Below are 22,892 nucleotides of genomic sequence, written 5' to 3' on the forward strand. Positions count from 1 at the left end.
AAAAAATCAAAGAATATCATAATGAATTCTGAGTAAAGTTCAGACACAAACATTAACCTGATCACTGCTAATGAAACCAAGGTGTTAGGTTAGTTCTTGCAGCTCTCACGATTCAGTTTTAAATAGTGTTTAATATGCAAAAATGATATTCCTCAGGCAACAGGAAGTATCTTCCTTGACTAGTCAAGCAATTGTAAAATACCAAGTTCATTATAAAAGCCATATATCACCAACAAAATACACAAAAAAGACTTCTGGATACGTATCAACTTTCAACAATTGCAGTAAACAATCATTTGTTAGATACTTTTGAATGAGCTTAGATGACAGATTTAGTTTTTTTTAACAAGCTACTTACAAACTGTCTATCATTGGTGTTGAGGTACACGGCCGCTGTGATTTTGAATACATTGGAATGGACTTCATTAAATGATACATTGGAGGGCAAGCAACCAAGGCTTGCAGGGTCTACGCAGTGGCATTAAGGAAATATTCAGAAAATGTAATCTGCATATTAACTGAATATTCAATTATATTTAAAAGTATATGCAAAGCAAAGCTAACTCTTTATTATGTAGACCAATCCAATAACTAAATTGGAACAGATGGATGGACTTTTATCACAAAATTAACTAAGAATGTACAGAAGTTTACTAAAAAAACCCCGGCATCTTGTAACATGCAGTGATTTCACTGACATTTTAACAATGTCACAAACGTTAATTAAAGGGGAAGGAAACATTTAGTCTAGAAGCAGGAGAGGAAAAAAAACTTTCATAGGAAAGACTTTATAAAGTTAATTTGAAAATTGGCAAGTGATAACCTGTAACATGTTTTCTGAAAAGAATGGAAGAAGCCAGCTGACAGACTTCAAGTTAAAGGTGATGATTCACCCCCATAACCAAACCAAAAAACCCCGCTGTGATGTGAAACATTCTGCAGTGTAAAGAAGAGTTTGGAGCAACCAGTAAAACTACAATGTATGTTGGGAGAAAATACTATAAAACATCAAAATCCATGCTACTTGGCGAGAACAGTGAACAGAGGAAGCGTACTAACGAGTGGAGGGGCAGGGAAATGACAAAAAAGGCAGCGATCTCAACAGCTAGAGACATATATTAACTGGATCCCTACAGTGTGCAAAAATTGAGTAACAAATTCCCATGTAACATTTTAAGACTGAGAAAATGGGAGCTAATACATACAATCAGATGAGTGCAGAACTGGTTATGTAAGATAAAAGCTGAAGTTTAAAGCACAGTCGCTGGTCTGGAAATAGGTTACTGGGTTCTGCAATGATCAGTCTTGACATTGGTCTTAATATTTTTCACTAGTAGTACCAGCAGTTGAAGTAAAACTATCCTAATTGTCACTTGCAGTGAGCCATTGCTAACATAGGAGAGAGAGATATATTAATAAAAAAATATTGTTAATAAAACTATCATAATACAGCACCGAAGAAGGAAGATTTCTGTTACCCAAGTTATTTTTGCAGGGGAATGCAATTCTAATACATTAAGAGCGAGCTAATCTTCCATCCCGTTGTAAAAGGATTATTTTAAACACTGCATTTACACAGATTATATGATAGCGACAGCCTGCTCAACAGAAAACCAAATGATCCGCTTACCAAATTGCTAAAACAAAGCCTAAGAATAGTTACTTCAAGTACAAAAGAGAAATAACCACTTAGGTTGATGCACAAAGAGTCATGAGTAAACATAACTAGAAATTACAAGAAGGTTTTCAGTCGAGAGAAAGTTACAGTTCTGAAATACTTTGACAGAAGTAACAGAGGCAAATTGCAAACAGGATTGTGCAACCAACTGCAGGGGAACCCCGGACACAAGGTTCAATGATCCAAAATACCCCCGGATTTCTAGATGCGACCCTTAAACATTTTAACCACAGCAGTAGGATACGGGAAGACGAACACTTTTATAAAATACTTACCAGAATCATCCAGAAAAACCTTGACAGATATAATATACAAATTTTAACTTAAGTGTATTGATTTTTTCCAAGGTAAGGATACAGCATTGATGTAGCACCAGTTTCCTTTGTTGATCAGCCCTCGCGGTTGCAAAGACACTGGTTTATGTATTAGTCTTACATTTTCCAGTATTTCTGCAGAACGAGAACAGTAAATTGAGCATCAACAAAATGTACATGCTAGCCATCAAAACAAGTATCTGTTGACGTGTTACAAATAATTCAAATCAATTAACAAGATTCCCAGAAACTTCAGCAAATAATTTTCACTCCATTTAAACACTGCTCATATTTCAAATCAGACATATTTCTTCAACCAAAGGCATCCCAGAATTTGGGTCAGGAGGATGCTGGTACAAAAACTTATCATTGTCATTTCAAAACTGAGAAGACCCATTTGTTTTTATTTTTGTTTTCCTAAAATCAAATACTTTTATTGAGATATAGATACATATATAAATTCCCATTAGCTGTAATCCCTTGCCACCAATTTTATGAAGTATTTCCCAAATTATTCTGCTCTGAAGAGAGATGAAGCTGATATAGCAGTCTCAGTTTACAAGTTTCAACATACACTATCTTACAAAAATATCTTAGTGCAAACAGGACAGACAGACGTTAATGTGGCCTTCTGAACCTTATGTTTTATTTACTGGTTTAAGACTTCCAAAATCTACAAGATAACAGGCTTACACAATATAATGCCTACTGTTTTCCTGCCTTCAAAAACTCAGCAACATCCCAAGTTTAAAAATTAGAAACCACTGCACATAAATAAGTCTGTCTCAGTTACAAAACAGAGAGCAACAGGGGGAGGTTTTCCAGGAAGTCTGACCTGTTATTTAGGTACCTAAATAAAAACTGTTTAAAATATACCAGATCCAGTATTTTCGTTAAATTTGCAAAATAAGGACAAGAGGTATACAAGACAGAATAAAAAAATGCAAATAAACATAGCAACTGTCTACAAAGGGGGTTATTTATTTTTATAATAAACGTGAGGGCCTCTAAAGCCCTTATATGCTACACTGCATAAACTTAAGAGTTTGAGCTATTCACTAGAAGGACTATCTAAACAGACAAGATAACATGACACAGGTGGACAAGCAGAGGCACAAAGCCATAACTGTGCACAGGAGGTGGCAGAATTGCGAACAAAATCCATGTCCTCCTTCTTCCAAACTATCTCTTTACCTATAAGATCGTATCTCCTGCTGACACTGCCAGTTCTAACCAAATAAAAACATGCCAAAAAATAGAAAATATTTAAATCAGTCCTCTATCACATAAAGAACCTGACACCTGAAAGGGCAGGCAGCAAAAAAATGTAAAAGGGAAGACATTAGCACCTAGCACAGATGCAGATGAAAATCGTTCTGCCAGTGCTGGAATATATTTGTTATTAAATTACTAATGCTCAAGTATTTCAGAATGTATTGTTAATGCAGCAAAGTTTGAAACGTTGTGCACATATACAATCTTTCTGTTAATATAATTAAGCACTGTTTAAAATTAGGATAAAAATAATGAAAAAAGTATTTATTTTTAATGTCTATCAATAACTTTTTACGTTAACTCTATCTTCCACATTTTTGTGTCACACAAAAATATTATTAGGACCTCTAGCATCCTCTTGTGGTCATAAAACTGCTTTGTAAACAATGTCTAAAGCAATTACAGTGAGTTTTGTTTCTTTTTACATAAAGAATTATTTTTGTGTATAGCAATTACATTCAATACCACATTTTCATCTCACATCCAACATTTACACAATAACTAAAAGAATTTTTACAAGAGTATCAGAAGAAAAATACACTTACAACCACAAGAAAGCTTTCTTAAAATTGCAAAACCTGTTATAAAGCACATGTCACTAATCAGAAAGAATTCACGTTCCCTTTGGTGGATACCGAATTGCGAAACACAGCCTTGATTTGAGAACATCTAGAACAGTATTATCATGGTTAGAAGTTTCTGTTGGTAAACAGAAAACATTTTGTTCATTCACTGGGTGGTGTTATTACAAATACCTGTCAAATTTAAAAACAAACAAACAAACAACAAAAAAACCACAACACAACAACAGAACAAACGGTAGTTCCCTAATCAATGCAAGTCCAAAGTTTAACGAAAGAGAAACCATGTGGGTATGGTCTCCATGCCGAAGAGATACGTGTTACAAGTTAGCAATTTAACGCTTAACTTGAGACCATTATTGCTTGAGCAAATATTATGTATGTCACTCAGATCTTTCTTCAAATCCGGGCAGTGATAAAAAGTGCCAGGACAACACTGCTGGATAACCCTACACAAAATCAGTTTCTGCAAGAATGCAGTTTGATAGTACAACAGGCTAAATTTCTGAAGTTGCTTATAAAAAAAAACCAAAAACAACCAACCAAACCTTGCAACACTTCCATTCCACAACCACTTGCTCTAGTGCCTACCTAGCTTTATCAATAAGAATTTTTTTTCTCGTATGTAACATTGAAACACCTTTGTTACAAATTAAACTAAGCAATTCTTGTCTTGTTCACTACAGTCTTGGGAGAGCACTGAATCGCCATCTTCTTTATGAATTTGTTTCACCTATTTGAAGTTATGTCCATGATCACTCCAACAATCTCATCTGAGACAAAGTACATCCAAATTTTCTATGTTTGCCAAAAGAGCGTGGTTTCCAAATCTTACTTCCGTTTTCTCTGCTGCACTATTACATCTTCCTTGAGAAGTAATGCCCAAAGACTGGCATTTTCATCGAGTCCTCAACAGCAACAACAGAATCATAGTTATCTTCCATCTTTTTCATATAAATTGGTATTAACACACACTGGAAATAAAACTTAAGTCTTCTTCAGCTTTACTAAGGACACTTATCAACTCCCTAGAACTTCCAGATCCTTTTATTCTCTAATACTGTTACCAACCATTTGTTCTTCATACTGTATGCTTGTGTTTGATTTCTGTTCTGGCGTATCCTTTTCCATACTTGCATTTATTGGATTTCCCTCCTTCTAATTTAAAATCATTCCAGATTTAGTCAGATCTTAAATGTTTGTGTTCTTCAATTCATCTGAAATTCTGCCTGCTGTAAACAAATTTTATGTGTACTGTTAATTCCATCATCCACAATGAAAACACTGCAAGAAAACATGATTCAGAAAATCTTTTTAGATTCTCCCATTGAAATTTTTCTGAAAGTTACCAAGAACAGTTAAAAGACTACTCAGAGAATAGCTAGTTTGCCAATCACTTATTTCCCTAGCTTACTTAGAATATTATATAAGGCATTATTAACTATCATCAGGTTATACATCAGAGGGTAGTAACTGTGAAACGTGGCAAGTGAAGCCTGAGTCTTATTTTTTACAAATATGGACCATTTATAATCTTACTATCCCTTAGAAATGAATTATTAAAATGTTTGCCCTAGCATCTAAGTTAGGCTAAGGTGTGTAATTAGTACAGTTGTCCCTTTCTAAATATGCAAGTGCCGTACCTGTACTCCTCTACCATTCTGATGTTATCTGCCTGGAGTTTTGCCAAATAAACATCAATGGTTCAGTTTGCTTCAGAAGTTCCTTTACCTTGTTCACTAGTGTTGCCAGTAAAGCTTCTCACCACACGCCTTTGCCACTTGCTAAAATTAACTCTTCGGTATTTTTTTCTCATCAAGATTAACATGAAATTTGTTTTACTTATTTTCTAGTCCTGATTTTCATCTCCTTAACTTGTGTAGCTTTCATTTACACTTGAGGACTAAGAAACCGCAGACCTTTGCAGGTTGAATCAAGTAGCATTAAACTATCTTCAAGGTGCCTGTGAATCATTAACCTCCCTTGTAATAACTGGTGAAGTTAAGGCACAAACCAGCAATTTGTCCCTAGAAAAGTAAAAGTAACTTATCTTCTGGTGTCCTTGAGCACATGTTCTAAACAAAAACTGTACAGAAGGGCCTCAGAGCTCCAACATTAAGTCAGAAGACTTGCTAATTTTGCTTGCTAAACTCGAGATACTTTAGGTCTATGTTTTACCTGTGTTTAGCACCCTATGGCACTTGTGGTCAAAAATTCATTCCCACTGGCATGAGTTGAAACTGGTGAATTCCCAGCAAATCAAACAACAGGATCTCAACTCAGCCACAAAGAAAACAAGGAACACAATCAGCAGCTAACTATGAAAAACATACAGGACTGCTATATACCCTTATATGATGATGTTAACCTAGGCAGAAGATTTGAAATGAAATATGTATGGAACAGAGCAAATGATCTGTCTGGAAATCATAAACTGAAACTCATGTAACGTATTTTTGAGTGTGGGTGTATGAACAAAGCACTAACGTACCTATTGCCCCAAACAGGACAGAAAACATTTAAAAAAGAACAGACAATGAAGAAAATCACCTTTTTCCACAGAGCAAAGCACAGGTATCATGGCATTCAGATCTTCAAGTAAATGTTTCATAACGAAATCAGTAGCATCTGAATGACAGGAATTGCAGCAATATAACTCCTACCTAAATCAGCTGCAATGAGAAGATGAATTCCTTTTCACTGGAAAAGGATCTATACTCAGATTATTCCTCTGCAAAAACAGCTAGCTAATAGCGAAGGTGCAGAAGAAAACTGTATAAAAATTATATTGCTATTTTAATACATTAAAGACAAAATAAAAAGCTCTGCTCCCACCTGGTGGCAAAAAATAGTACAGAAACAGTGTAAGTCTAGAAAGTTAACTTAAAGCTGAAGCAACCTGGACAAGACAAAAAACTTTTTCATCTATGGCAAGCAGTTCTAGCTTTACGGTTGTCACAAAATAGTTTTAAGTTAAAATTCATTACCAAATGACAGCTTAAGATTTTAAGAGTACAACATACTCCACATGTATGGGATCATACAAACCATAATCATCTGCTTATACACTTTTTTTAATACGGTCAACTGTGTTTGTGACACCTAAGTGAAAAATACACAGAGATATAAATTATTCTGACAGCTTTCCTCTGAACAGACAATTTTGAGTAATGAAACGGTTATAAAGGAGGGGATGAGAGGCAGGCCTATACTTCTGGGTATTCTGAATAGAAATCTCCAGGTCAGATTCTGGTTAGAGCAGAAAACTTTGACTTGAAGCTGTCACACGCAGAACGCCACTGTACTTGTAAATCAGCTCGTAGCATAAATAGCAGGATTTTGCACAAGCCTTTTTACATAGAGACTATTTCACAGATTTAAAATAATTATTTTTGTTCCAACATTCGTAAGTCAGGGACACAAAATGCAACCGAACGGATATTTTTCTTCATATTTTCTGACTGAATCTGCAAAAACGATCAATCTCATGCACATTCTAGCATTTCTTATTAGAACCACAAATATGACAGGACTAATGGTCAAAGCCTTTATATCACACATCGCCTTTCCTGATGTACCCTCTGGACAGTTTCTTACGGTTATTCTTGAACAGGCAATAGCTAGCATTGTTTCTGGATAAAATAATATTGTTTATAATGGTTAAGGATAATTCTTCACAATTAGAAACACAGACCTCTCAAACAGCAAATCAATAAATATAAAAACTATTTCCTGAATTAGAATTTCTGAAACAGTATCTATTTAGACGTTACATTTAAGCTACTGTACATGTCCAGGAATTTCAGCTACTTTGGCATAAATTTATTAATACTCTTCTCTTCTTGTAATAGAATGCATTACAAGATTATAACTACTGGATAATGTAACACGCCATTTTCAGAATAAACTTTTCTAACGTGTTCTCCCTACTACAGTAGCACACAGCTGAATGCAACCAGCCATTTAAAAATCACAGATCATTTAAACATATTGTTTGACAAGTAGCAATAGTTTTACCGCATCTGGGATAACGACATGGTAATGTCTCATTGGAATGTTTACTCAGGGGGATACAAAACTAGCTTATTTAAATTACATCTTTCATAGCAGCGTTTGAACAGTCATCTTATTAAGAACATTAACAGAGGAATCTTCTCTATCAATAGTGCACGCTCCTGTTTACAAGCAGAGTTAATACCCTTCCAGTGTAACATCCACTTGTGTGTATTAACTATACCTGCAATCTTTATGGCTACAGGATCCTCTGAAACTGGAACAGGTCCCTCTTTGACTTCAACCTGTTTTTCAGGGACCAGAGTAGATGTGGCAGGAGGGGTATACTTAGTCTCAACATAGACCACAGATGTGGAAGCAGAGGGCTTGGAATTGTGAAAAAGACTAGCCCACGATTTTGCAGGCTGATTAACAGAGACTGATCCTGCAACCGGGACTGTTGCCTCAGTAGTAGGTGAAGCTTCCTCAGGCTTAGCTTGGTCTGAGTCAGTGCTTTCCACAGTGTGCAATTCTACCCCATTGGCAGCTGTGTCCTCACCAGAGGATTCAAGTGTTTGTCCATTAGCAACGCCAAGATTTTCAGTAGTATCAGTACCAGCATAAGACTGTACAACAGCTGTCCTTAAGGGGCTATCTCTGCCAGTCTCTGAGGGGATGCAAAACTGTTCAGAATTAGTAACACGGCATACCTCAGGCTGCCCTGCAGTCCTGGTATTGTCTAGTGCGCTAGAAACAGAATCATCAGAGACAGCTTCATTAATGAAGTCCACAGAATTGTCTGGGCTGTTGCAAGTCCTTGGTGTGGCCAGGGAGGGTATGTCTCCCGTCAGTTCCGTATCCTCCGTGCTTATACTGTTTAGTCCCGATGAATTTGCATGGCCATTTACAAGAGCTTCTGTGGGAGCAATGCCGTCGCTGACATCTTCCAAGTAACTGTAGTATCCAGGAGGTCTTTTTTTCTTCTTTTTACGCTCCCTTTGTCCAAGGCCTCCAGACAAGCCATCGTTTTCAGCATTAGAACCGCTGTCCAAAGCGAGGGTTGGATCAGTGAACTGGCAGTCAATGGAGTTGTAGTTTGTTTCACTGAGACTATCATCAGGGTTTTTCTGAGCAGGTGCACAACTGAGAATGAATTCTGGAGCCTGAGGATTCAGAGTACTTGAAATACTGTAGTCGGTGTTATTTAGTACAGATGACTGTGTCTCAATAACTTCATTAACACCAAATTCAATTCTCTGATACTCTTCCCCTGAACAAGAGAAAGCAAACCTGAGTTAGTGAATGACATCTAATCAAAAAGCTACAAAAATTAAGAAAAACCCATATTTTCCTGCAACTGAGAAAACAAACGACATTCCCTCAAACTAAAATTATTCTTATTCTCTATCTCAATCCTGAAGGCCATTTCAAAACATCATTTTCCTACTAAAGACAACAGAGTATGATTCAGGTTTTCTTAAACAGAGCATGTAATTTTCCAAATCACGGCACAGTTCCTCCAACTAACACCTATTAAGAAAAACTATTAAAGCCCAATGACTTTAGTCATATTCTGCATTAATTACTGGATAACTGCATATAAAATATGGTGCAATATTTAACTCCACACTTCTAAAGCCAGTCTTTTCCACTGACAATTACAAAATCCAAGCCTTGTTTAGCCTGTTTAACTTTTAAAAATAATTTCCACATGTGGAGTTTGTTTCTTGGGGGGGTTGTTTGGCTTTCCTCGTGTGTAAAGATTTATCATAATCCTTAATAACTGAAAAATATATTCTTAGTTGTATGGAAACACTGCAATTACAACTTTTGAAACTCTAGGCTCATCAATATCTTATTTAATTTTATCACAGTTGAATTTATTATTATATGAGAATATGATATATATGACCATATGATTTTATGACAAGAAATACAACAGATATGCCTCAATGTAAGTCAGTGTTCAACTTGTACATACAAGCAGTACCGAAAAATTTGTGAACAGGACTGGGTTTAGGGTTTGGGTATTTTTGTTTTGGTGTGGGTTTTGTTGGGTTTTTATTTATTTATTTACTTACTTACTTACCCTGGAACATTGACATGCTCTTTAAAGAAACACTAAGAAATATTCTCATGGCAGGCTGCAATATCACAAAATATTGTCAAAGTTCTGCAATTTCATGGAACTTAATTAGCTTTATAATGCATGCATGCTAACTAGAAACACTGAATACTTCAGTTACAACTATTTCCATAATTATCAAATAAAGAGATAATATTAATGAAACTGAGTCTCAGGAATGTTAAAGGTAAGCTCACATTTTAGTACTTAAAGTTTCGTAGGTCTTTCTATGATATGTATGTTACTGTTTGAAAGACATTAATTTTAATATTTTCTGTTTCCTCAAAGATGGGGGACTAAAAAACACATTTCAAATTTTTACAACTGTTACTAGAAAACCAAACAACTAGATACTATTTCCAAAGGAATATAAGTGGATACACTACTAAACTTTAAAGATTTATGCAACTTACATTATGTACGACACGTCAACAAATGCTTATTTTCAAGTATAACACAGACACTCATTAAAAAAAATGGTGTGGTGGTTTGGTTTTTTTTAAACACAACAAAAAGGAAGCAACACTTCCTAAGGAAAAAAAGTTATTTGCACACCTAAGGAAATAATCCTATGGGAGAACAGAGTCTAGTAGAGAATGTTTTGATACATAACTGTCAACATAACTGTTTTGAAACTCTCCAAATACTTTCTAGAACAGTCCACTGACAAAAATTTTAGCTTAAAAAAAAACCATGAAAGAAACAAGAATCTACAGGGTACATATTTTTTAGTATCACATGAAGAGTAACAAACATTCAATGTGTGTTGAGGTCTGACTTACACATGCAATACCAACATATTATGAATTAATGAACAAAGATATGTTAATTGCTTTTCTGCTTTGATCTATTAACCTAACTAAATGAGAAGTAAACACATTTCACATATCAATTTCCATCTTGCTGCCAGACTAAAGGAAACTTTAAAAAAAAAAGAGAAAAACTCTCCATACACATCTGATTTCTCTAAATCACGTTAACAAGAGCCTGAATTTCAAATTTTCTTCACCTCTCCCCTACACCCATGAGAAAGCATTTTATAACACCATGCCTGTCAATCCACCATTCACCAACTACTTCTGCGATCACTGACTAGCTATCACCCACCAGAAAAGAGGGCTTAAGTTTCTTTTAAAAAAAATCAGCAGCCTAGAGACAGGGAGGTGGAAAGCTGCTGCCTGATATCCACTTAAGAGGGAAGGGCTGGGAGATCTCAGGCATCACCTATGTTTAGCAGCAACACTAACTGGCTATCAGTGCTATACACTGGCTGACCTGTCAGGACACACACAGCTCGAAACCAGCCACAGCTTCATTTGCTTGCAAATGCAGGGCATGGGTTTTAAGGGATACGGAACACAAATCCACAACAAAACTATTCCTCATTAGTTTATCTACTTATGGAGCAACTTGTTAGTTCAAGCATGAACCAAGAGCTAGCTCATTACCGTTTGTAACAGTAAAAAGCACAAGCAACAACTGGTAACACCTAATATTCCTCCAACCATGATAAGAATGAATTACTGGGCACATTTCAAATCCCTACCAATTCAAGATAATCTGGGATTTCTGTTTTTTTTCCAAAATCCCAGGTAAAAAAATAATAATTGCTTCGAAACAAAGAACGTGGCTTTCCTTTGTGGTTGAGTTAAGCCTACCACAGCCAAAAGTGAGAGTTCTCAGTTCCGCACTCCTGTTCTGCTCCTCTACTCCAGCAAGCTTCCAGCATTTGTGTTACTGAAAGCTAACCTAGCAAAAAAAATAATCCAAGCCAGTATTTTTTTCTTCTGTTTTGGTGAACTTATCAGCTTACTGTACACTAGACAATCACAAGAGCCAGCTCAGGGCAAGTGGGTAACAGAAAACAAAACATATCCCTTACAATTATGGCACAATGGTAATGTAGCTGAAGGTGCAACATAAACATCGTAGGCGAAAATCTTGCCAAGAGCATAACTGATATTCTAGCATTTAACACACAAATGAGGAAGTTACAGCTGAGGAATTAAACCTTACACCTTACAGCAGGATTAGAATAATAAATACCAGTAGCTACTGTATAGTTAGTCTATGGGATGACTGGCAGAAGCTCATTTGCCGTAAGATTGTCTGAAGTTCCTCTGAAAAAATGAGAGGTAATTTTTTCTGTTCGTTTTGACTTTCCACTTTGCTTCCGGGCATCTTTGTTTCAATCTAGTTCACAGTGCTATTTCCGAATGGACTGAAACAGATATATCTGTCATGAACAACATGACACGCATATTGAAACAAGTATCAACAGATGCTCCAAGGACAAAGTCTATGTACAATAACAAAAGCTGTGAATACACAGTACTAATTAGTCTGAACAGAGTTCTGCATATTAGAGCTTCAGCCGTGATTTGATTATTCCTAGTATTAACAGATCTTCTAATTCTGTAATAAAGTTAAATACTGAAGATAAGGATAGGAAAAAAATTAGACTATGGGGGGTGACAACATGGTCAGTGTGTGTCATCTCATTATAATTATAAATATTCTGCATAAGCACAGCATTCCATTTTAGTTTCCACAGCTTCTTATGCAGCCATCACAGTGATAATATGCATGCACAGTACAGTGCAAGCTTGTTAAAGACATTTTTCAGGCAAAACCTAATTTGCTGTCATTACCTAATCTCAGGGCTGGGAGGGGTTCTCTCAGGGTCTAGGAATGATCTGAAAAACATTTGTACAAACCAACTTTCTGTATGGCTTGCGAACATTAAAATCTCAGTCTTAAAGAACAGAACTCAAATCCATAGTTAGACAAAGCAATATATGACTGGACGCCCCTGTCATCAACAACAGACAATTCATACCACATGGTCCTTTTAATGAACATTTCAAACTCCTACTTAAAACTACTCAGGGTCCTAAAACTGGTCTTGTACTAAATAAAGCTCCCAAATTTTCACAAATATTGCACATCTGCTTTCAAATGGGACCTGTTGTCCTTCTTTACGACTAGCTATCTTATTTACCTTTAAATGCAAGGCCAAAGTCGCTAAGCATAATGATCAGGTGTTCCTAAACATTAATATGTGCATTTTGGTCCTCTTACGGACTTTTGAGAAATGTCTAGTCAGACACTTGTATTATTTTGAAGGAGATCTGGATGTCATTTGTATCATTCTCATATACATCTAGGTAAGTCTCAGCTTCCTTGCTCTCCCCTGGTTCAGGGGAAAAAACAAACACTAATTTACCTGCTGCTTAAAATACTGAGAAAGTTCAGTTTAAACTATATAGTGATGATCACATGGCAACTCCTACTTAACTGTCAACTTTATATAACTATGAAGTAAGGCCAGGTTGTAAGGTGTATGGGTTGAGACAGAGTAGGCATGTGACTGTTACAGCTTTAAAACGGGAACTCTGTAATGCATTTTTACATCAAGAGTCATACTTTCACCAAAAGAAAAAAAAGGAAAAAAAAAAAAGAATTTCCCCAAAAAATAGCTGAGCCAGACAGAAACAAGAGTCAATGGGAACACTGAACAGAGCACTGCTTGCAGAGCTGTCTTCAGGTTGCAAATGCCAGAAAATACTCATGCTATGGCTCTTACAGGAGGGCCAGCTGAATGCCACACTAGTTACTTTTTTCTTCAGTACAAGTTCTCTAGCAAGCTTCAGCCCCCCATATTTTTACAGCTACATCCTACAATATTTCAGCAAGACATTAAGATTGTGTCATAGCACAATCAAGGAGGCGTAAGCACGTCCACCCTAATTAGCTGAAGTTCAATGCAGTATTTTCAAATACTCTCATGGATCTCATTCAATAAAAGGTGTTTAAAAAACCAACCTGCTAAATATATGCATATATACCTGCTGGACGAGTTCTAAAGATTAAATTCAAAGAGAAGTTGTAGTAAATCTAAGGAAAGTGTCACAACTTTAAGTTTAAAAAAAAAAGGATGATGATTTCTTACCATCATGAAACTTACCTGTGGACTTAATACCACATGAAGCTGTTTCATTGTATGGGGGGAGCTGCACAAAAAAGAAATTAAACTTATTTAAAGACAAAGCAACTCTATTAACATTTGATATCAGTTTCATTTGAAACATCTGAATCCTTTAAAAATAACATCATTAAGGTTTGATTTTCTGAGAGCATGTCTTGAACTCATGCTTCTATATTTATCAAATCCCACACTGTAACTTCAGGTGTCCTTGCAGATTACCACAATTACTGAAAGATAAAGATTATCTTGGTTACACACCATAGGCTCATCAACTTCTCAAGCAATTCACCTCACAGCATCAGGATCTTCCTTCCTCAACAGTAACTCACCACGATTTTAAAATGAGGAACACATCCTCTTTTTAGACAATAACTGAAGATAGACCAAATTACCTGTGAAAGGATGAAACAAAGTTTTGCACAGACAACAGTCACACCTAAACCTTTTGACTCTCAAGCTGGTTCACCTAGAGTGTTGCCCTTGAAATATTTCAGCTACAGTGTATTCTTAATCACATTTAACAAAAACAAAAATTTTTTTTATCATCAGACTAAGCATAATGTAACCACATCATATAGTTTCTATCTGGATTGTAAATATGTCTAGTATAAAACACTGGCATCTTTTTACAGACTCAGTGGTTGATAGAAACCCTGTTATTGCGTAACCACAGGCAGGCAGTTTCTAATCCCCCCTCACCTGCCCCCAAACTCCCCCAGCAGCTGAAAGCCGCCTCCTGTGCCTGCAGGAACTGGCAGCCATTGCGACATTGGCATCCAGCAGCTCCCTAGAGAACAGCTGAACTGTTTCTGCAGTGGGAGATAAAACTTTGAGAGTATAGTGCAGTTTTATAATGCTATTCTAAATATTAACTATAATGGTGTAACAAATATCAAAGACTTTTCCATTGAAGTCTTCAGTTCTCTAAAGCTACAGATACTTACATATTGCCGCCTTAAAGCACTGTAGACAACAGTGCACTGGAAGTGGCAAGAAAAATAGTCCTAAAATTCCATTATAAAAAAGTGCATAAAAAGAACACATACTGTAAAATCCATTTACAAACCATAATACATCTAAATACACCAACTTTCCAGGTCAAAAATGACAGTCAATGGGTCAGAAAGAGGCTCCAAGCTGTTAAGAACCTATTATCTATATTAATATTGAACACAGATTCAATATAATTTTATAGTTAGAGCTAAAAAAGTTACTCAAAGTCTACAGTCAACAGTTTATGATAAAACTTGTAATTCTTGTATTTCTCCAATTCAAAGGGCTTAGGAAAATACAGAGTAAAAAATTAAATAAATAAATAAATGAATGAATGAATAATTAAGTAGTCCACCTATTGGTCCCCTACAGATCTGGATAATCAACAGCACCTTTGCGAAGTAGAGATTTCTGAGTTGACCTGTTTCATACAACTGGGTCATCCGAATCATCTCAGTCAAGAGGTATCTGATAGAACATACATTAAAAATGCCATGTAAAAAGAGACGTTCTAGACAACTTTTAGCTTTAACTAGTCCCTTGCCTCAGCCCACCCTTCACTCTACAGGTAAGGGACTTCAGAAGAACACCAGCATCAACGGATGCTGGGACTCCCAGAACTGGCACTGCCCCCAACAGAATGTATGTCAAACATCACCACAGTATTGTAACCTCAGCCTTGTCCTTCTTGAATTTCACCCTATTTTTTCAGACCACTTTTCTCTGAAATATCTGCACAGTGTAAAACTAATAAAAATTATGCTTATTTCATCATCCAGATAATTAAAACATTGAACTGAACCAGATCAAGGACAAACTTAAGGAACACCGTTCAACACAGTTTTTTATTTTGATAGCTAACCAGTAAGTGGTACACTTGAGACAGTTATAAAATGAAGCAAGACTGGTTCAAATACTGTAGGTTCACGTTTCCTCAACATAACTTATGAGAATAGCTTTATAGAAGTCAAGATATGACATTTCCATCTTCCACAATGTAAGCGTTAGAATAGCTGATGTAGGACACTTAAGGTGACACTACACAGGATGCAAACGTCATACTGCTGCTATTGTATTTAATGGTGGGAAAACAGCAATATAATCAGAAGAAGCATGTATTACCTGAAGATCCAGTCTGCATTACTTCCCACCTACCAGAGAAGATACAAAGCTATCCCTAAAGGCAAGTAGAAGCTATCTTTTTCTTCCTAAGCTTCCCCTACCCCCCACCCCACCCCATTCCCTTGATGCACTTTTATTGTTTAGCAGTATACTATACTAATTATACTCGGAAAATTAAGTTACAGGAAACTAAGTCGCATTAACAATGGTCGTCAGATTTGTAAAATGCGACAAAAGGATTTCCCCATCTACAGTTGAAGCGTTCATTTCCTTTAAGTTGGGGGGGGAGGACGGAAGCATGATTGAAATGTTTGAATAGAAATGTTTGGAGGAAGAACATGGAAATTGACCTAGAGGAAAATTATTTTTCAAGTCTGGAGATTAGGACAATGGCACAATACCCTTCCCTACAAAGGAAAACAGTTTCTTCACTCTCTACCAAGAACTACAGAGAATGAGTCTACAGTGCTATCTGTAGTATGTTACGAACTCAAACACACAAAGACAACTGTTTCACTCTGTGGTTCTCACTGCCACTGTAATTAGTTCATTATTGATCCATCTCTCATTTCTCAGACCTCACGCACAGCCTTCCTTGTAAGCATAGTTTTGATGGTTACCAGTGCTTCACCTGTCAAAAAATATTAAGAATCCTTATACTTCAAAAGGCTCACAAGATTTAGAAGCCCACCTTACTTACAACTAAGAACACTGCTGAAAAAGTTCTCTATACCTACTTCTAAAAATAAAAATAAAAAAAAAAATAAAAATCAAAGCTAAGGTAATAGGACTGGATAACTCACTTTTAACATCCCATCACTACAATGTCAGCTATTCCAGCTCTGAAAGATGACAAGCAGAAGGTGGAATAATTAATTTCTTATTTCTAAAAATTGACTTAACATTCACATACATGGAAAGAAGACTCCTGTTCAATATCTTCAGTTTGTAAATTAGCAAGCTGAGAGAATGATAAAAAAATCATTGTGTTGGTACATTTCAAATATACACAAAGAGATGTAGCTTTAAAATGTTATTTCTAGAAGAAGTTTAAAGTTGATCTTACCTCAACAGAGCATCGTGGAGTCACAAAGAACTGATTAAATTCATCAGGGCTGAACTCCCCAAAAATATACTAAAAATAAAAGAGAAGGATCTTTGTTAAAGAAGGCTTTATATTCAATACAATTAATAAATTAATGATAAAATTTATTAAGATACTAGCATTCAAAAAAACCTGCGTGTTGGGAGCCAGAAACTCACCTGTTTGCATCCCAAATCTCATCTTAATTCCTTCCCAAGTCTTTAGCAAAGTACTTTAGGCTCTAAAACTGTATACAATGCATTTTTCTTCAAATTCCCATTAGAGGTAATCACAGGACAAACTGCAGCTCATCCCGTGACCAGTTTTAAACCAACATGTAGGGTGAGAAGTTGCATCAGTTCATATAAGCCTAGACACAAGCTGGTTTACCTTCTAAAACACCACAGATACCTACCCTTGACAACAGAAAAAACAAGAATTACTTTTCCGGAGTTCTGCAAAACTAACGGTACCACTACCTGAGTGCATAAGCACAGAACTGAAACTGCCTAGGTGTAGAAAAATACACAAGATCTAAATATCATCAATTTCAGTACAGCTGCTCTTACGAATTTTGTTAGCCCTGTGCCTGAAACTCTGCATAACAAACCTAAGATGAAATGCCTTTTCCCAACATTATCTTCCTGCACCTTTTTAGATATTTTGCATCTATATTTCTATGGAAAAAAAATAAGTATTTAACAAGACCACAAAAAACTCCACACTGAAATGAGAGCTTATATTTAGTTTACAGAAAATGAAACATTCCCAATAAAAAGGCCTGACATGTTGGCATTTCGTAGCACCTGGAAGTTTCTATAAACTTCCCCCACCAGCTGTAATTAGCTGAATAGCATCTGAACATTCAGGACAGCAGAGAGATACTGGGACAGAAAGAAGCTGAACAAGGAGTTGAATAAACTGACAAAACAGACAAAAGGACTGGAAAATACCACTAACAACACATTCTTGGCATGTGGAAGGATATTCACATTAACAGTCACTAGTCACAAATATTATGGCTACAGATAAAAGCAGGTCAGTTTGGTCCAGTACCTTACAGCTTACCACTCTCACTCATCTTCAGTGTACTCTGATGGTCATTTGAGACAATTCTTTGCTATCCTCCACCCTTCCATCAGAAAAGCGGGGCAGACACCAGCTTTTTCATCAGTGTCAAGTCTTGCTCATGGTAAATCCTTAGCTTGACTGTATCAAGATACAACTAACTAGATTGGGAGGTTGAACCATAGAAAAAGGTTCTCAAAATTTGAAAAATCATCTCTAGTGAAGTGCAGGCTGTTGCCACAAACTGTAGACACAGTAATTCAATCACAGTATTTTTTTTTTAGACTTTAGGTGGTTTATTCCAACAAAACTCATGTACTTGCTGTTTGCATGGCTCACAGCCATCTACATTCATAAATTTCAAAGCTGAAGTTCAAGCTAAATTCCACAGCGATTACAAAATGTAGTTTTCTTACACAAAAAGTGATTTATACATATATCACTTATGTGTGAAAAGACTTTAACCATTTTAATGCCCTTCAGTCTTTTTAAACAAATATTCATATAATCTGGTTTAGTCACCAAACAATTCTTAACAGTCACAACAAACTGGAACATCTGCGATAGAAACATCTGAAGCACAGTGAAACAGTTAATGCTTTAAATAACCTTCACACAACTGACTGCTAATTACCAACTGAGACAGTACAACACCTAAACAGAACGGCATCCCTACATTGTGCTTCAAGTGAATGGCTTCACAGTTCTTGGCATAGGACTTAAACTTGGCTTATACTCTCTCTCAATATAACCAAGTCATTTTTATTCAGTAACATACCAGCTAGAATTTATCATATTCCAAAAACATGCCTACAAAAAAACACTTGCTGAATCATAACCGAATTATGTTTTTTAGGAGCTATTTTTGATGCAGTCATGCAACAAAACAAAATAATAATCTCAACTATAGACTATTAAAAGTTATATAGATCCAACCCTAATTCCTCCAGATAATAATACAGCCTTTTCATTTACCAACATTTTTAACCGAGGTATCACAGGCCTGATACTTCTTTCTGAGCAAAAGAAAGTGCTACTTTTTAATTAGGGAACACAAGACAAAAGTTAAACAAAGTGATCATTAATACTATCTTAAGGGAACTGTTTTACTATATAATGATGTATTCACATAGGGAAATGATGCGTCTATGCAACTGTTTCTTCGTAATTTAAGAGAGGACATTAAAAATTTACCAACATCTAACCCAAAAACTAATCCTAGTCAGACTATAGTGCAAAAAAACCCATCCTATTTGGGCCTGAAGAAACCAGAATTTTATTTGATTTTATGAGGCTTTATTTAACAATGTTTTATACCTGCAAACACAAAGTAAACCAGTTAAAAGATCCCTGCATAAAAAACTGAGACAAACACTGTTTCAAAATAAACTTATTAGGCCATATGACTGATGACATTAAACCTACCCAACTTAACCGACCTTCCTGTCCTCTGCCTCTCAAATCAGCCTCATCCCTCAAGAAGTAGATTTCTGCAAGCTACCCACACAGCACACTCTGCTAGCATGACAGAATTTTCTACCCTTTTTAAGGTAACACTACGTGCTGATATGAAAAAGAACCGAGATACCACGTCACTTGGCGAGTACAGTAATCTCTACAAAAAAGGATGGGGGGGGGAAGCCATTGCATTTTAAGCAAATTGAAATACAGTGCTAGCTCCCTGCCTGCTGTTCGTCCAACCTGATCCTCCAATACATCCCAATGAATAGTGCCTGGCGCTATACAAATGATCTCTGTGTTAGAACATACTTATTTTAGTTGTGAAACAGCTTCAGAAAGACATCACTTTAGTACTTATTCTGAACCATTAATTCAAATTTAAAAGGTTTTTCTGCAACTGAAATGCCTAAGCAGTATGCACTTTTAAGCAAGAGAGCACTAGGATTTTATAAAAGCTATACACCCTTGCAAGAAACAATCTCACAAGCAGTATGAGCTTCTGGGGACCTAGCTTGTACACTCTAAATTATTCCACATAATTTCAAAAGCCTCAGTGAGCTGTTTTTTCAAATTGACAAATAAAATCAAATACTTTGATTCTGTTCAGTCAAACAGAAGTTTAATTAAATTATTTACACAACTCCTACACAAGCCACTCACAATCAGCATGAGTTTAACCCACACTCCGCAAACAACATTTAAAACACAGCAGAGAGACACTGGCATGTGTTAAAACTTTGCCAAAGCCATTTCAGACTATTTAAATTCCAATTTTAATATTTTCAGGTGTGCATTTGCGTAACAGACATGCCCACTAGGACATCAAATTGATTCCTTTAAATGCCGAACTCGAATCTGCCCTACACTGTATCAATCTCCAAACTTGAGTGTACGCCACAGCACTTCCAAGTCCCAATCACAGATAACAGATTGGGACTTCACCACACAAGTTCCAAGGAAAAAGTGGTTTTCAGATACAGACTGCTTACGGTCAGCCCTAACGCAGGCAAGAGATTGTGATTTGCTCAGAGGTAAGCTGCTTGTCATGCCGCCCATTACCGATGTGTCAGTGCATCAAGAGCCTTTTACTTTACAGTAACTATAACTGTAGTTACCTGAGCAAAGGACGAGCACAATTGCCGTGACAATGCATACGAACAGACAGCTGAATTGGCCCAGTCAGCAAAATCCATGCCTATTACCATTGATAATACGTAAACTGAAGTACAAATATAATACAAACCCAAAATACTAAAAAATATTACCAGCGAAAAGTTGAAGCTTAATTACTCAGAGCTTACACAAACTTCATTTTAAGGCAAAAAAAGTAAGCTCTCTCAAGGAAAAAAATATTTTTTAGCCTTCTATTACATATTTCAAAAATTAATTTTGATTTATATACTCAGACAAAAAAGCATCTGCTTGAAAAACATGCTAAAGTCAATGGTCTAAGTGGTAACCCACAAGGTAGAGCAGGAATGATGCTTAGAAAAGAGAGTCTAATCTTACACCAACACTGGATCTGTAAGAAGAACTCTAAGAGAATACTGGGGGGAAGTTCTGAAAATTTCCAATTGTAAAAGTAAGTCTAGGGGTAACGTTAAAGATACATAATCCTTAAGAGGCTTAATTCAGAGTCAAATCTGATCTCCCTCTCCTTCTCAAACCGTCTCTGCAACCTACATAGAAGCTTTCTGTTCCAACTCCTGGGAAGGAATCCTCTCACTTTTTCGGGAGCACATATTTCACACTGCATTTCTCCCGCTGCTCCCCAGATTATTTAACTCTGCAGAGCAATCATTAACCTCACATTAAGTGTATTCAAGAATCCCATAAGATACCTCAGTCTGGTGAGCTTGACTTCTGCCATAGATTAAGAGCAATGTCAAAACAGTATCATATAAATTTCAATGATCTTCCACTTGCAGCTGTATAAGAAAGACAGGTGGAAGATAATAGTCTCCTCTGGAGGGAGGCAGGGGCATGGCGGTGTGGAGAGGACAAGGCTTTGTGGAATTCTTGGCAGGGGAGAGGGGAAATCTACCTCTACTACGTTTCTACCTTCTCGTCAGTGTTTCCAAACCTCTCCTTTGGAGTGGAAAAACAGAACAGTAAACCTAAAACATACTGATGGATCTATTCTATTTTGCAATTCACGACTGTAACCCAATCTGACCGTTTGCCAGAGATGTACAATAAGTTATTAAACATATTAATATTAACATGATTTTAACTAACGCGAGTAAACATATACCAACATAACAAAATGCCTTTCTTACACTGCATGATCAGAAATTGATGTTTTTTTCCATCTAGTATCTTTCATACTGAGGTTTAACCACCAATCACTTTTAAACCGAAGTTATTCACAAGGGTTGCTTTCCACCCTCTTTTAAATGCTAGTTTCAAGATACACAAGTTCTGAACTTCTGGGAGTTTTCAAACGTGAATGTCTCTTTGCAGATGCTCACATCTATGAGACCAAGGATGAAAATAAAAGTAAACAATGCTTGAATAAACCTTAAAAATGAGATAGCATTAGGCGGGATGGTACACGATGTACATAAGATCTCTCCTTTCAGATACTGACACTAACAACAAGTAGCACGTAAATTTAAAAAAAAAAAAAATCTGGTGGCATGGGTGCTCCAGTTTTTAATTAAACTTTCTTATATTACCAGAACTTCAGATTTCATTTATTTGCCTCATTTCCACCTATCAAGATTTTGCAATTAAAGTTTGAGGACTGAATTCAAAACATTCTCATACAGCCTTGGTGAGTACAAAAAAAAAGTACAACCAAATTCCTGAAAATGTCTGAAAGAACCAGATACAACTGTAGCTCTGAACTCCTTCCTGTGTGACTGGAGAGGACATCTAAAGACCTGTATCTTTGCCTTCCTCTTGAAGAGCTTAAAATTGTGAGACTAGAATATTATACAAATATTCTGCAGATGATAATTTTTAAGTGTATCACATTTGCAATGTATTTTTTCTATAATACAAGTTAAGAATATTGAATGAATGAGACTATTGAAGCTGATACAGCGGAAAGGACTTTCAGCCTGCGTTTCCAAAACTCACTAGTGAGCTGCTGTCACCAATTTTAGTGTTCAGTCTGACATGCTGTAAGGGATCAAACTTCCCTGTGTCGAGTACCTGCCTTCCAATATTAGTTCTCTTTAAAAAAAATACTCATGTTAAATACCT

At 36.3% G+C, this 22,892-nt stretch overlaps 1 protein-coding gene across 4 annotated transcripts in view; it reads right to left on the reverse strand.

Annotated features, from left to right (window-relative positions):
* USP10 (ubiquitin specific peptidase 10) overlaps positions 1 to 22,892 on the reverse strand; it is a 56,038-nt gene that overhangs the window by 17,800 nt on the left and 15,346 nt on the right. For 2 of the 4 annotated variants that reach the window (XM_076349018.1, XM_076349016.1), the window contains exons 1-7: positions 16,873 to 16,907; positions 16,070 to 16,098; positions 15,340 to 15,415; positions 13,934 to 13,979; positions 8,086 to 9,111; positions 2,036 to 2,127; positions 359 to 468 (exon numbers count right to left, since the gene is read on the reverse strand). In XM_076349018.1, coding sequence (XP_076205133.1) covers positions 359 to 468; positions 2,036 to 2,127; positions 8,086 to 9,111; positions 13,934 to 13,979; positions 15,340 to 15,415; positions 16,070 to 16,098; positions 16,873 to 16,881 — 1,388 coding nt within the window. In that variant the 5' untranslated portion in view covers positions 16,882 to 16,907. Of the gene's footprint in view, positions 1 to 358; positions 469 to 2,035; positions 2,128 to 8,085; positions 9,112 to 13,933; positions 13,980 to 14,212; positions 14,347 to 15,339; positions 15,416 to 16,069; positions 16,099 to 16,872; positions 16,908 to 17,135; positions 17,205 to 22,892 lie in introns of those variants that run through there. The other 2 variants (XM_076349019.1, XM_076349017.1) reach the window with 2 other exon arrangements.

This window comes from Aptenodytes patagonicus, chromosome 11, assembly GCF_965638725.1.
Source record: "Aptenodytes patagonicus chromosome 11, bAptPat1.pri.cur, whole genome shotgun sequence".
In the NCBI taxonomy this organism is placed as follows: Eukaryota; Metazoa; Chordata; class Aves; order Sphenisciformes; family Spheniscidae; genus Aptenodytes; species Aptenodytes patagonicus.